Source organism: Colletotrichum graminicola (assembly GCF_000149035.1).
Source record: "Colletotrichum graminicola M1.001 genomic scaffold supercont1.13, whole genome shotgun sequence".
Lineage (NCBI taxonomy): Eukaryota > Fungi > Ascomycota > Sordariomycetes > Glomerellales > Glomerellaceae > Colletotrichum > Colletotrichum graminicola.
Genome location: NW_007361017.1, coordinates 493,556 through 508,302, shown reverse-complemented (window position 1 = coordinate 508,302; position 14,747 = coordinate 493,556). Strand labels below are relative to the sequence as shown.

General features: G+C 55.0%; 3 protein-coding genes across 3 annotated transcripts; all 3 read right to left on the bottom strand.

The window, feature by feature from the left end:
• Window positions 1-1,315: 1,315 nt before the first annotated feature.
• On the bottom strand, window positions 1,316-2,764 carry GLRG_04218 (uncharacterized protein; the record flags this gene model as incomplete). The annotated part of the gene is made up of 2 exons (XM_008094903.1): window positions 1,316-2,314; window positions 2,378-2,764. 2 exons carry the CDS (start codon window positions 2,762-2,764, stop codon window positions 1,316-1,318), a joined length of 1,386 nt encoding a protein of 461 aa, XP_008093094.1.
• A 2,369-nt stretch (window positions 2,765-5,133) lies between these two features.
• GLRG_04217 (glycolipid anchored surface protein) lies at window positions 5,134-6,672 on the bottom strand (the record flags this gene model as incomplete). The annotated part of the gene is made up of 4 exons (XM_008094902.1): window positions 5,134-5,379; window positions 5,434-5,767; window positions 5,824-6,484; window positions 6,546-6,672. The coding sequence occupies 4 exons, from the start codon at window positions 6,670-6,672 to the stop codon at window positions 5,134-5,136; spliced, it is 1,368 nt and encodes a 455-aa protein (XP_008093093.1).
• A 3,993-nt stretch (window positions 6,673-10,665) lies between these two features.
• Window positions 10,666-13,002, bottom strand: GLRG_04216 (uncharacterized protein; the record flags this gene model as incomplete). The annotated part of the gene is made up of 3 exons (XM_008094901.1): window positions 10,666-11,063; window positions 11,115-12,894; window positions 12,958-13,002. The coding sequence occupies 3 exons, from the start codon at window positions 13,000-13,002 to the stop codon at window positions 10,666-10,668; spliced, it is 2,223 nt and encodes a 740-aa protein (XP_008093092.1).
• Between the last annotated feature and the right edge of the window lie 1,745 nt (window positions 13,003-14,747).

Genomic DNA, 14,747 nt, shown 5'->3' with positions numbered 1-14,747 from the left:
AGTACTGATGTAAACTACATACCCAGCTTGTTCTCCTCCATCTTTCCCTTCTTCCTCTTCCTCTTCCTCTTCTCTCGGACCCCGGCAACATGCCCAGGCCCCGTCAATACCGACGGCCTCGTAAACACGCGTTCGGGGGCCGCCGGAAAGACGGTGTGATGGGCTGGACGGGAACCAGCTGCTTGGCCCACTTGCTGCAGCGGAACGTCACGTGTATGCAAAAAACCCCAGCACGGCTGTCCATTCTTGCTGATGAACCCTTGCTTGGGTGCTTGGTCGAATGGATGAATGGTTAAAGGAGTGCCACAGACTGGCAGCATCTTGCCGATTTATATACTACGCCGCTAAACCACCTCTGGAGTTGGACCTTCCCGGCTCTCGGGTCCTGTACCCACTCACCCCCTCTCTACTGCTCGTCGAATGTGTAAAACCAACCATCCGAACGATCGTCGTCGTCGTCGTCGTCCCCCTTCCTCCTCTTCCTCCACGACGCAACCCACATGATGCACCCCCTCGAAACTTCCTTCTCGTTCGTTTTTGGAATAGGAAATGGCCATCTTCCGTCGTTTCCGCTCCGTCTCGTCTGTTTGCCTCAACAGATCCCGGCTTCTGTCCAGTCCCAAAGGGCTGGTTCGCCATGTGCCCCTGCATCCGCATGATTGATGTTACCCATGTCGCAAACTTTTTTTGGGGGGGGTCACACGGCCTGTCACACCCTGTCAGCGGCTTGCCAAATAGCCTACCTACTGCGTCCAGTCGTCCCTTGCCGTGCGTATCGGGATGCACCGTATCACTAGCCTGTCGTATGCCTGGCCGGGCAAGGCCAGGCCGCCGAGAACTCCGCGAAGCGAGGTCAAAGGGGGACGGTACTTTTGCGTAACGTGGCTGCCGTGAAGTGTTTCCCCAACAAGAGCGTCTCCTCCGTGTCCGTTGACAGGTGCTCCGTCTGTTCTTGCCTACCTAGGCCGCGCGAGCCAACGAGCTGGGAGACTCTCAGTCGAGTTATCTCATCCCTTGAGCGGGAATTGCGCCTCAGATTCCCGAACCGTTCTTTGCCCCCTACCCCTGCTGGCCTATTCCCGAGGCTTTTCGCCAATGTCCGCGGCTCAGCCATACGTAGACGTAGCTCTGATAAACAAGCCAAGTCCGATATGAGACTCATGCATAATGCGGTAGTTGCCCGTTTCCGGAAGGACTGGTTAGCCGCTTCACTAGGCGGACCAAATCCCAGCGTTCTTCTGTGCTTGTATGTGCCTGCTTCAAGTCGATCCGCTCTTCGCTTGCTGATTCGTGTTATCAAATGCGTACGGAAAACTCAGTGCCCTTTCCGGGACATTTTGGCGTTCGTCACGAACTCCTCGAAGCTCGTGGATTCTCTGCTCTCCTTGATGGTACCGTTGATGCGCACAACCTTAGACCAGCCTCTGACGAGTGCTCGCCAGTAACAAACTTCGGCGGCCGGGCTCATGTATCCGCGTTCGAAGGAGATGGCTCGCTGCCGACGGGCAATGCCGCGAGACACCTCGGCGTGTTCCTCCAACCAGCCGATCGTCGCTTCGAGGTCGGACCAATCCGGGTTGACGAAAACTGCGTTGGCTTCGCCGGGGCTGACCGTCGCAGGCCATGTCTTCCTCGCCCTCGAAGACGGGTACCCGTCTTCAGGTTTCGTCGTCGCGCCGCCGCCGTCATCTTGTCTCTCCTGCTCGTGACCCAGCAATATGCTGGAGTACACGGGCTTGATGAGGTGTGTTGTGTGTTGCATCCACTCCATGGGCGGACTCAAGAGCACGCTTTCACATAGCTGATGAAATTGCAGGCGGCCAGAGTACGACACTCCTTCCGTGTGAATAATGTACTTGTGCCGGCAAAAGTCCTCGATCATGAGAGCGTTCGTCGCGTTTTCCCCGCTGTCGACCCACTCCAAGGCCTGTACATCTGCCCATGATGCATCCTTGGTGATCCTCAGCAGCTCTTGTCGCGACCTTGGGTTTGCACTGGCACCGTTGTTGAACCAAGCGGTTCCTCGCCACACTGCACGCCGGTCCTTCATATCGAAGGAAAGGCTAGCCTCGATATCGGTGATCGCGGCAGCCGCGTGGGGGATCGAACGGATGAAGGGCTGATTCCACGCCCAGAAGGAGAAATGGGGCATGGTGAATATGTGCCTCGGAGAAGGAGACATGGCAGGTCGGCTATGGGACCAGGAGAGTGTTGCGGGAGTATCTTGGACATGGAGGTTGAAGAACGTGTCGGGTAGAAGGGTCGGCGAGGTCAGGAGCGCTCGGTTCAGCTGTTGAAGGGCGGCGTTTTGCCTCTGACACCTGTAAGCTGCTGCTGTATGTTCTCACGGGATCAAAAGGCTCGGTGTCTCGCCTACCTCCAGCCACTGGTCTGACATGTCCACCGGTCTTGGAGCTTGGAGGATCAGTATCTTGTTATCCTTGATCTGTCCCAGCAGCGACACAGAAGTGTTGTTGAGACCGAGTTGGAAGTCGCCTTCCGACATGGCCGCGTCTATCTCTTTGTTCAGACCAGGAAATGTGACCCGGCATTGTTCCTCGGTCAGACGAAGGTTGTCGAAGTTTACCCCAGTTCCAGCTGAAGGGCCAGACTTCGACTGTTGGGTCAGCAGGTAGTCCAACGGTCGCCCTGTCAGCCGGGTCTGAAAACTGCTCCGTGGGAAGAAAAGCCCATAGGCGACCAGGACCAGGGCCGACGCCATGATGACGGGCCAAAGCAGCCGCGCAGCCAGTCTTTGGTGCATTTTGCGTTCCTTGCTGGACCTTCAAGCGAGGCTACTGTGAGCGGAGAGGGAAAATTCGCGGTGGAAGTGAGTTGGGACACCTGGATCTGAGGAGATACCCGCAAAGAACATGAGGGGTCAGTCGGGGAATGAAAGTTTCCTGCTCTGGTCAAGGGGGTGGCCGAGCTGACCCGCGGGCGCTTATAGGCGCAACATGCTGAGCGGGTTTCGAAGGAAGAGGTTTTGGAGTACAACCGACGGCGCAGAGTACTGGGAAAGCGACAGAACCAACTCCGGAGACACAGACGCCGCCCTGGCAGTGCTATGCTAATGATCACTAGCTGTGCCGGGCGGGGCCGGATGTTCGGCATGCGGTCATTCGAGTGTCCAGTCAAGAACAAGCCCCTAGTAGACGTTGCGACGGGACCAAAAGAACCAGAGAGTCTTCCTTAAGAGGAATCAACACTTTCGGAGGCGCTCATGGTTATGGCCTGATCCATCTGCCAGCGGAGCTGGTTATTGGTACGAGATGTCTCAGAAAGGACATGGTGAGCCTGAAGTGAGGTGAAGGGATGCTGTCGAGCGGGGTCCCTTGATGCGTATTGGTCTGGAATTTACCCTTGAGCCTACCCAATTTGGTCCACCAATCATCTTATACGTCAATATAAGTTCGTCTTAACAAATCCATACACACCGCTTTACATTAGGTAGATTTCTCTAGTTCAGCTAATGTCCTGAAACTCACTCTGCGTCGCCCGGGGCGAAGGGACAATGGCGACAGAGAAAGACGCTGGCGTTTGGTAACAAACCGTTTGCTTCTAGTCTCTCTTGACAAGGACGGCAAATAACGATTGAAACATGTTTCGGTGGCGATAAATAACCGCGGAGATCTCGTGTGAGAGAAAGAGAGTGAAAGGGTCGTGGTAAAGATGTACATTCGCCAAACAAAGCACTGAGAGCGCTCGGACCCATTTTTCCCGGCCTGTCCCGGTCACGTCGTCCAACTGCATTCCTCCACCTACCCGTGACTCGCCGTGGTGAGTCTTTGTTTCCTATCGGGGTTCCTAATTCGGTCGGCCCTTCTGACGTGTTGGGTCGACTATTTGTTCAGGCGGCCGCGTGAATTACCAACAACCGTGAGAGTGCCCCTGGTCGGGGTCACCCTAGAAGAGCTGCTCGCTGAGTATGCTACACCACCTATTCGTCCCAGTACTGATTCGCAGCATGTTCATAAGGGTAAATCACGGCATTATTCTAACGTACGGTTGCTAGATGAAGAAGGAAATGAAAGTTCACGTGTCGATGGAAATATCTGTCCTGCTCTTAAAGTGAACCCGAAATCCAAAAATAAGTCCCCTTGCTGCAGCACCCCTAACCCGTCCCGTCACGCCTTGCCAAAGTCTATTCCGTAGAGGCTGATATGTGGCTCACGTACAATTGACGCCGTCGGCGAAAGCGAAGGCCGTGTCGGCAGGGGGGCGACCTGGATGGCGGAACAAGGGCGGTGACGTTGCGCTTTTCGCCATCGCTGTGACGGTTTGCTGGGCTGGAAGCAACTGGCCCTGAATATTGCCGCAGTAGCAGAAGTCAGTCGAGTATTTATTGGACAAACCCACCAAAAACGAGCGAACACGCATCATTAAATAGAGATAAAGAGCGAGGAAAGTACAACAAAGGGCGCGGATGTTTGCTTGTCATTCTCCGGCATGGACCGACGGGCCACTGCCGTCCACCAGCCAACAGGCAAACAATTATCCCAGTTCACGATCTTGGCAGTAACAGCTTTATTTCGACGCCTGACTTTCTCTACGACCTTGGGAAGTCGGACCTGAATATTGCTGCTAGTTGATTGACTATTACTAACGTCCCGTCATAAACGTGATGTATTCGTGGTCACGTGGGTCAACTAATATCCGTCCGGTTCCGCAATATGTGGGTTTCAAACCGGCCTCACTGTCAATCGGGAGTTGACAAATCGGAAACACTACCTGATCGAGCTGAGAAGCGTGCTTCAAACATGTCACAGTTTGCTAAGAGACGAGCTGGCGAGTCCAAAAACATCATCAAACAAAAGAATTACAATTCTTGCATCTTGCAACACTACGTACATATATCTTGCGCCGGCATGCAAAATGAGATGCTTCGCGGCTTAAGCCAAGCAGCATTGCTGTCGCTGGGAATCAACCCCCCAAAACTGTGCCTCTGTCGTACAACCCACTGTCCCAGAAGCCGGAAACGCTCGAACTCCGGGCGTCAGTGGTAGGACCAGCGAAACGGCGGCCAACCCGCACATCAAATCTAGCGCCTCATGTGAATTTAAGAACAAGTGCTCTCTGAATATCGTTTGTACATCCAGCATAATGGCTGGGCCATCCACGTGGCTGCATCTATTACAACAAGAAGGCGCCGAACATGGTGAACATGGCGGCGAGACCAGCAATGGCCAAGGGGGCCTTCTCAATGGGACCACCGAAGGTCATGCCAGCAGCAGCGTTGGGAGAACCATTAGAGCTGCCGCCGGAAGCGGTGGGGGAGGGAACACCGCCAGTAGTGTCGCCATCGGAAGCGCTGTCGCCAGCAGTCTGGGAGCCATCGCCCTTCAAGCCGGGACCTTCACCGGCACCCTCAGTCATGTACTATTCAAGTGTTAGCCAGCTGCTCCTTTATTGTGAGATTCTGCTACAACAAACCTTCTCGGCCGCCTGAGGCATGGTAGGGATCTTGGTAGGGTCAGCCATCCAGACTTTGTCGGAGGTAGGGCACGAAGCAGCAGCGTGCGAGGTCTTGGCAGCACCGGCGTCACCGGTGGGGGCAGGGTACTTGGACAAGGCGCTCTTGAAGTTGGCGTACTCCTTGAGCTCCTCGACGTTGTCTCCGTCAATCTGGACGATGCCGTACTTGTTGGCCTCCATCGAGTACTCGTACATCATACCTCCCGAGTAGACACTGGTCATCTCGTTGCTCATCAAGGCCTCGAGTTCACCGAAGTCACGGACGTTGGTGTTGCAGCCGTACTCGGACAGGCTAGAAAAGGTTAATATCGTCATAGTGAGAAGGGATTGGAGCTGGCTGCTGCTTACAAAATGGGAATACCATAGTCAGTGAAGTTCTTAACCTTGACATCCCAGCCAGACTCCTTGAAGTTGGAGCTGCACCACGAGTAGTCGTTGAAAGCGAAGAAGTCGCTGCGAGCATCGTCGCTACCGCAGTTGAAGTACTGAGCGCTCTGCATGCGGTTGTCGGCAACATCAGCGGCAGAGTAGCCGACGGGGATATGACGAAGGCCGCGGGAGGCCATGTAGTTCTTGATGTCACGGGTGACGGCCTTGACGTAGGGAGCGGTCAAGGTGGTTTCGGCTTCATCGTGAATGACCTCGTTTCCGGAGAAGAAGGCCAGGGTGTTGTCGTACTTTGCGAATTCCTCGACGGTGGCAAAGACACTCTGGAGGTAGACGGCGTTGTAGGAGGGGTGGGGGTCAGCGCGGTTAATGGAGTATAGGGGGTTGTTAACGTCGGCAACGAGGTAGATGCCAGCGTCGGCGAGCATCTGCATGCACTCCTTGTGGTCCTTGGAGTTGTCGACGCTGTAGACACGGATGGTGTTCACGCCGAGGTCCTTGAACTTGGGAATATCACGACCGCAGATGGTGGTGTCAGCAAGGGGGTCGACATTCTCGGACGAGCCACCAGGCTGGTAGTCGATACCACGGATGAAGAAGCGAGCGCCGTTAGCATAGAAAGCTTAGGGTCACGTGTTAGTCAATTGGATGAGATGAAATAGCGTACGGCTCGTCAAGCATACCATTGCCGGAGACTTCCACGGCGGGGACAGAGCGGGCCTTGATGGGTGCCTCGCGCTCAGTGGCAGTGGGCTTCGCCGTGACGACGGTCAGGACCGTAAGGGCCGAGATGGCGGCGAAGGACTTCATCGTGTATGGCTGTAGGGTCCAAAAGATTTCCTCAAAAAGCCAAAGGAGACAATGATTGAACGGTGCCAAGCGATAGAAGATGTCCCGAAAGAGTGAGGGACAGTTGGGAGCAACGGAAAGGTGATGACGGATTCAGGTTCCAAAAGGGTGGTGATTAAAAGGGCTGGTCGGTTGCTGAAAGGTAGATGGTGAAAAAGGTCAACCAAAGCGAGGGAGTTGACTATGTGATTTTATCGAAAGGGAAAAATGGCACGCTCGAGACCCGGAAGGCGGAGACGAGAGGTCGGTAAGGGCGGGATGGAATGACGAGAAAGAGAGGAATTCGAGGTCGGGCGGGAGCGAGGGACTTGGATGATTAAAAACGGCGTGGTTGACGGTGGTGGTGCTTCGTAAACGAAGGTGCGAACGAATTCCTATCCACCCTTGCCTTCCCTTCCCTTGCCTTCCCTCCCCATCCTCCCCCCCCCCTTCCATCTTCCATCTTGCACCTTCCAAACCCACCCCCCCCCCAAGACTTTCTTGCTCTAAGGTGGGACATTCACCACATTGCACAACATCTCTTGCTGGCCGCCCCGGTCCAGTTCCCATTCCCTGCCAAGGAAGGACCGACAGGAGATGTGGATGGTGGGGCCAGGGCGGAGGGGAAGGAGCAGCCGTTCATTCGTTTAGTGGGTTCAAGTCACTCCTTTCTGTCTGACAACCGAACCATGGCTGGGCGGTGGCAGGCTGGCAGCCGCTGCTTGGACGTGTCTCCTGGGAAGACAGCTGCAAATTCAGGGGGAATTCGGAGGCGTGACTACAAAGTGATATATACGGTTGAGGGTGTGTCTACGACGACTATGGTGGGATGGGTCTAAATCGGGCTCTTGGCGCCGTATAATCAAGCTTAATTGGTTGCAGCGCAATACCTAGCTCAATCAGACCAGGCGTTACGGACACCCCGGTCTGTTGTCCTACCGTGGATGTCCCCTTCGTGTCGTATCCGTAGTGGGTACCTGGCTAGTGTAAACACAATTGCCTATACGATAGGTATGTCCGTACCTCGTACGGAGTACTCCGTACACACAGGAAAGTTACCCAGGCAGTTATTGCCAATTGGTGATGTAATTCTGCTGCGTCGCCCAGCGTCCGGCAGTCCTTACACTCGAGCGTACGCTGCACCGGCGCGTCTAGGCACAGTCGTCGCCCGCTTTTCCACCACGTCGGTCGTCGACCTCTGGGAGCATCCCAATAGATAATAATCTCATGCCAAATACTCCAATCGCCCGTCGAACCCGCTGAAACGCAGCAAAAACGACGATCGAATTTTCCCGTCATTGGCCCTGTTGTGTGACCGCTAATGGCGCGGCGCGCGCACACACACACACACACACACACTCCCGTCTCGCCTCCTGGTCATCAATTGGCCGTTGTTTTCCTTCCCGGTTTTGCTCGTATCAAGCTCATGTTCATCACCCCCCATCTGACATGGCCACTGACACGCCTCCATGCCAGAAAACAAACACACCAACACTCCATACCCAATGCTTCTGGCGGAAAGAGTTGAGCTTCTTGGCTGGGCGACATCCCACTTGCAGCAAAGGGGGGGGGAAGAACGTCAAGAAACACGGGTTGGAAGTAGATACCGGCCACCATCGCCATCTACCTAGCAAGAACAACAAACAGTCAACTTTCAAGGTGGTATTACCTACTACTGACTTGCTCGGGGCACAGGCGCGCAGACACCTCCTTGCCGCACTCCACCCCTTTTCCGAACGAGACATTAGGACCCAGCCGCTCCAGTCTTTTTGCCCCATTGAAAAGCTACATTACGTGCACTGCCACAGCGATCAATGGAGGCCCTTGTCTGCCCTTCCGATTCCACGTTGCTCTCATCACCACCTGGGAGTCTGGGACCTGTTGGTGTGTTCCTTCCACATCCAGCCCTTCAATGGGGCAAGGCACGTCTGCCCTTCCCGGGGATGTCTCCAAAGCTCCAAGAAAAACATGGTCATAACAAGATTCACCTCGCTTCGCCGGCGATCTATACAAATGCATAGTAATGTAGGTACTATGTACAGTAGAATGCCACGCCGCGCAGGTCCACGTCAACACTGCCACCGAGACCCAACCTCCACACCGGTCTGGTCTGGTCCGGTTCGGTCTCTTGATCTCTTGGCCTCCATGGCAGAAACATTCATACCTAGACTCACCAATTTCTCCGTCCGCCCTGACCAAATATCCGCTACGACTGTCACCGTGGGATATTTAATGCACAGGATCAAAGTTCCAACCCATGGTCATTTCCTGGGCCCGTCGTCAATCCCACCACCCCATGTCAGTCTCGCCCTACTCGGCATGCCTAGTTTCCAACCCTACCTCGACGTGACATCCCATAGATTGAATCCTCTTCTGGGTCCCTGCCTGACCCGTGATACCGAGAAAAGAAACAATTATCACGACCGTTGGTCGCTGGCCCGGATGCCACACCAACCACAGGACCTTCACTCCTGTTTTTGTCTGCTCGTGTCGGCCGAGGCCAGGAAATCATCGTGTTCGCCAGTCGTGTTGTTCTGAAAACACGACGGCACAAACGTCTTATTTGGCCAGGACGAAAGATTCTTTTGCCCTACCATCCCCAAACACGTGAATTCAACGCGGCGTTGTATAGGGTTACCCGCCGCCGTCCGATGCAATCAGTCTCTGGCACATACGAAATTGCGTTCCCAGCTCTTTCTCCCAAATTAACACCCCCCCACCAGCACATCTATCTCTGTGACATCCTTCAGCGGAGTTCCTCAGGGGGCTATGCCGTCCTCGTCGGCCAACTTGATTGGCGCTTGGTCAGAGCTTGGCCCGTCTTGGGAAGTCTTCTCCTCATACCGCTCGCTCACCGCGCCACCGCCTTGGCTTTTGCACTTGCTTTTCATCCCGCTGCGCATGCCAACTGTCTGCCAAGTTGACTGCCAAGTTGGCGCTCAGGAGACAGTCTGAAAATGGGAATTTCCTCAGGAAATTAGCACTCGGCATAGGAAGGAGGCGCCGGCCTAGGCAGCACATCACAATATGGTCCGGTCAGACAGATAACCGCAGTGCCATCTCGATGCTAGGTCTCCCAGGCTAGCATTCTGTCCAAAATAGGCCGTTTGCTCCTGCAAACGTCCCCTCCCCCCGCAAAAAGGCCCGTGGGTGGGCTCTCGCAGTGAAGGCGGGTGGGTGTGCCTGCGGACTAGCAGCGGGATGGCCGGCTGGATCTCCCCGACGATCCCCTCCCATCCATCCCATTCCGTTTGGCCTCGAACGGAAAGACCAGAGTCCTAATTGAGGAGCCCTGGGAGCGGGAACGATGCCGCAAGCCGTACGGCTGCAGGGGCTCGCCAGTTGTTACCAAAAGTCTTTTTTTTTTTTTTAACCCTCCTCATTATTGACGTCCATGTACGGATACAGGACGAACACCTCCCCACAATCATTTGCATGCCTTTGTCGGATTTATAGAATGGCCTGTCGCAGGTAAACCCACGCACGCCAGACGCCCGTCCAGAAACGCCACCGACGATGCCGAAGTAATAATGCTTTGCTATTTTGAACTACTATGAAATCTCCAAGAAAAAGACCACCCCAAGAACCCCGACTGCTTCAGCTCCTAACCTTCTTCGCCAGCTTATGTGTAACTGGTATGAATGCACCTCAACCAATGCTGCTTCCCCGGTCTCTCGACGTTCGCCATGCCGCCACTTCATTGAGCCTGGAATTCCGCCGCTCCCTCTGGCTCTGGTTTCGCCTCACCAGCCGGACACTCGTCACTTGCTCGACTTCGGCCGGTGTCACAGAGTTTGTTGACACATGTGACTTGTAGGCGCCTCTTCGCTCGTTAAGCCCTGCTCGAGGCATCCATCGTGTTGGACTCGATGCCTGTGAGATATCTTGCAGCACGATCGCCGTCTTGCCCTTCACAGTCGAGGTCGCGAGTGGCCCTGATCCTCGAGGCTTCCCCTCTTCCCGTGCACAATCCCCCTAGACTGTCTGTACGTAGCTTGCGGGCACGCTCTTCGTCACGCCGCCCTTTTCGACCTCGACCCAACCGTCGCCGGGATCTTCTTTGATTAGCACAAACCTCTCGCCCTCTGCCATGCTGTGCTCTGTATCGCTCTGCGCCGTGTAATCATATAATGCTTCCACATATTTGAGCTTTTTGGCCCCGCGCTTTGGGGCCACTGCTGGTCCCTTCTTTTTTCCCGCTCCCGGCGTTCCTATCGAGGAGCCAGAGTTGGAATAGATCGATTCGGGCCGTGCGGACGCGCCGGTGTTCTGTGCAACCATTGGCGACGCGGGGGCTGCTGTCCATTCGATGTAACTTGCTGGCACAATTCCCTCCTTGTAACCAGCGCGCACCTTGATCCAGCCAGAACCATCTGCAGAAAGCTGTCAGCACCTCGATCAGGACCACCATGGGCCAAACTCACCATCGGGCTCAAGCATGGTGACTTCGCGACCCTCGGGCACAGAAACTTCTCCGTCACCGCTAGCTTCAAAAGTGTAGAGCATCTTGCCCTTCTGCTGCTCCGATGAACCCAATCCGTTCGGCGCGCTGCCAGGAAGCTCGCTGATGTAGGCGGCCGGAGGCGGCGCCATAACCCTCTTACGGGTGGTGCTAGAGCTCACAGTCGATGCAGGAGCCGGCGGGCGAGGGGTTGATGGCTCTGGGGGGGCCTCGTCCATGGGCGAGGCCGGCCCCCCTGTTACCGACCGACGTGCGCTGTGTGCGTATCCCGAGCTCAGCGAGTTCATTGTGTTCGACCTCGTCAACGCCGGCAATTCCGAAGCGTTGGTAGGTGAGGATGCCGCCGGCCTCAGGAGCGCATTAGCGGCTTCTTGCCGTTCGGCCTTTAGCTTCTTTCGTTCCTCCTTGGTCTGCTCGCCCGGGCAGTCAGCGGGAACCTTCATCTCGCACTTGTTGTGGCATGTGTAGCCACAGTCTCTGCAGTCGAAGCCTTTTGCAGAGAGGCCCCATATCCTCTCTCCGCACAGGTCGCAGTTGGTTGGGATCTTGAAGGTTTGCGCCTTGAAGTTGTGGTTCTTCGCGCCTAGCGTTACGTCACCAACGGCCGAGGTGATGGTAGAGGTCTCGACCTCGGCGGTGACTCTCCGCCTATCGACAGCGTGAAGTTCTTCCTGCAGTGCAAATATCTGCGTGACAATCATGACCTCGTCTTTCTTCTCGGTACCCTCCCTGACTCGTTGCTTTACGCGCTTGATGCTTTCAACCTCCCGCCTCTTCTTGTCGACCTCCCTGCGCAGGTCTCCCAGTTGTGATTTCGATTTACTGAGAACGTTTCGGAGATAAATCTTGGCCGGTTCGTCCACAACCATCTGATCGTCATCGTGCCACACGGGACTAGGCTCGAAGCCCTTGTCGGGAGGCTCCTGGAATGCGCCGAGGTTATGGCGTATGTACATCATCGAGTCAAGGTGAGGCTGATTTCTGGAGATCTCTGCGCTGAGCTTCTCCATCAGCCCGTTACTGCTTTGCAGCATGGTAGCTTCCAGCTGCGATGCGATGGTCCACAGGCCGTTCAGTTTCATGGTGCGGAACTCGGACAAGTCCTGCAGGCTGTCCATGATCTCGGGAACATACTCGTGGTAGTAGCGTTCCTTTTGCCTGTTTGTAACATTGATGGCAATCAAATAGGTATTCTTGACGTTGTTCATGTCATGTATCTGCTGCTGATACGCGCTCTGCGCTTTGGCCTTGTCAAAGGCCGATTCGGACTTTTTGCGCTTGCTTTCCACCTCCTGACAAGCAGCATCGTATTTGGCTTTCGTTTTCCGCAAGTCGGCATACTGGGAGTCTCTCTCATGCTCGAGTTTGCTGGCGTAGTCGGCATGGCGTTTGCGCAGCTCTTCGAAGCGAGTGCCCAGGAACTTGAGGGGTTCGGCCACTTGGGCGACAAGGTTGTTTCCGTATCGGTCGTGTTCGTCAGCTCGCGCTTCGAGGGTGGTGAGTTGCGTGGACCAGGTTGTCAAAGAAGCGCTCTCGAGGGAACCTGGTGTCATGGCAGGCGTGTCGCCAACACTGAGAGGCGCCGACTTCTTATTCTTCTTCTCAAAGTATTTCTTGGCCAAGCTATGAAGCTTCGCAGCGTACTCCTTTTCAATGGCGCTTCTCTCGCGGTAAAACTGTTGGATTTCGTCGAGCCATGATATTCCATGAGCCACCCAGGCGTTGGCGGGTTTGAAGCCGTCCTAGACAGCGAGAGCATGTTAACGTTCCTGAAGGGCCAAGCCAAACTGAGGGGGGATGCTGACCTTGAGTTCAGTGCCGAAAGTCGGCGCAACGTCTACATCCGCCATTGTCCAGGATTGAGCCGCCGAAACAGCGAGCAACGTTGGGGGATCCAGCAGAGCAGGGTCGAGGTCGTGTAAAGTGGCCAGCGCAGTGTGGTATTTGCGAGAGGAAGAGGGATTCGTAACGGTCCCTTCAAAGGAACGGGAACGGGAAGAGGACAAACCACCAACGGTGGGCTGCGGCCCGAGCAGGAGGTCAGCGCAGTGGGGGAGCAATCGTGTAAGGCTAACCCCGCCAAAGCGGCTAAAACTGGAAGAACACCGGGCTGGGCGGAAACAGAAGATGAATGCTAGCAGGAGGCGCAGGCCGCGCGAATAATGTGTAAAGTGAGTAAAGGAAAACGTCGTATGTATGCCTCGCCTTGTCGGGTAAAAGCCCCTAAAGACGGCGATCTTGGTTGGTGACAGAGAGACACGAGGGAAGCGAGGTCGATGCTGCTCTGCGCTGCGCTGCGCCCACGTACTCGACGTAGATAGGTAGGTAGGTAGATAGTTAATGTAATGTAATGTACCTCACCTGCCTTGCTTGGCCTGTTGGGTACCTTCTTTGGTGCCAAAGATGGGGCCTACTACGGTATCGGGCCAAAGTTTAACCCCCTCGTCAGGTAAATGTGGCCGTGCTTTTTGATTATCCCAGCGACGGTACTTTGAGCTTCTTGTGCACATCTATCATAATTTTGGCCAGTGAGAGTCTCTCGTACGTGGGTCACAACTCCACACTACCTGCTAGGGAGTTTATACTTACCCATCATACGTAGTACAGCGGGCATGGACATCGGACGGGGAACGTCGTCAGCTCCTTTTTCTTGGCCAGCTGGAACCTTCTCCCTCCCAGGCCTGCCTCACTGGCGTGGCTTCTCCGGCTGCTCGGTCCACAAGGTGTGCGCTGAAGGGGCTTGTGGTGGGCTGGTGGGGGCACCAGACCAGTTGCCAGCCGCTAAAACCCCACCCATTGGTGCCAATTGAAGCCTGAGAGCAGGGGTTTCGCATTCGGGTGCTCCAAGCAACACAAGCAGTGTCCATATTTACTTCGTAGTGTACGATGATGATGTACTGAGGGGCAACGCATGCATTTATGCTGCTCGTCACATATGTATGCCGCATGCGCCAGGCCGTGAGCAGGTCCCATTGCGATGCTATTCGGAACCCCTCCAGCATTACCATGTCAATTGCATGAAAGGCATTGTATAGTAATGAAACAGAGAGCACGTGAGCAAGGAGAACCCCTTGGCGTGAGGCTCTTGGGTGCAATGGTTTGTTTGGTATCGCGGCCCAAGAAACGAAAGGAACGAATGAATGAAACATGTCACGCAGGTCAAAATAGACAAGTGACTCTCCCCCGCCAGGTGGCTTACCTACCTCGTACCTGGCCGGCAAATTATCGGAAACAAGGTACCTTGTGTAGGTAGATAACTTGGAGGCCGGTACGGACTACCTAGACAAGCAACCCGCAACGTGCTGCTTAGGCCTGGATTGTTAGGCCATAACGTGCCCCGCGTAGCCCCTCCATCAACTTGGGAGTGCTTTTTGGTCGTCACAGGCAAGAGTGACAGACGACATAGCTTCCCAGAATCTCGTCCTGTGAGAGCTGCCGAACTGCCACTGCAAAAAAGAAAAAAAAAACACAAACAATATTCCCCCCTCGCCAGTCACTCGTCCGACTTTTTGCAACCACAGCCAAGGAGGGAGAGGCTCGAGTGCAAGTGAGTGCAAATTCTCTACTTACTCTTCTTACCTCTAATCCATCGCGA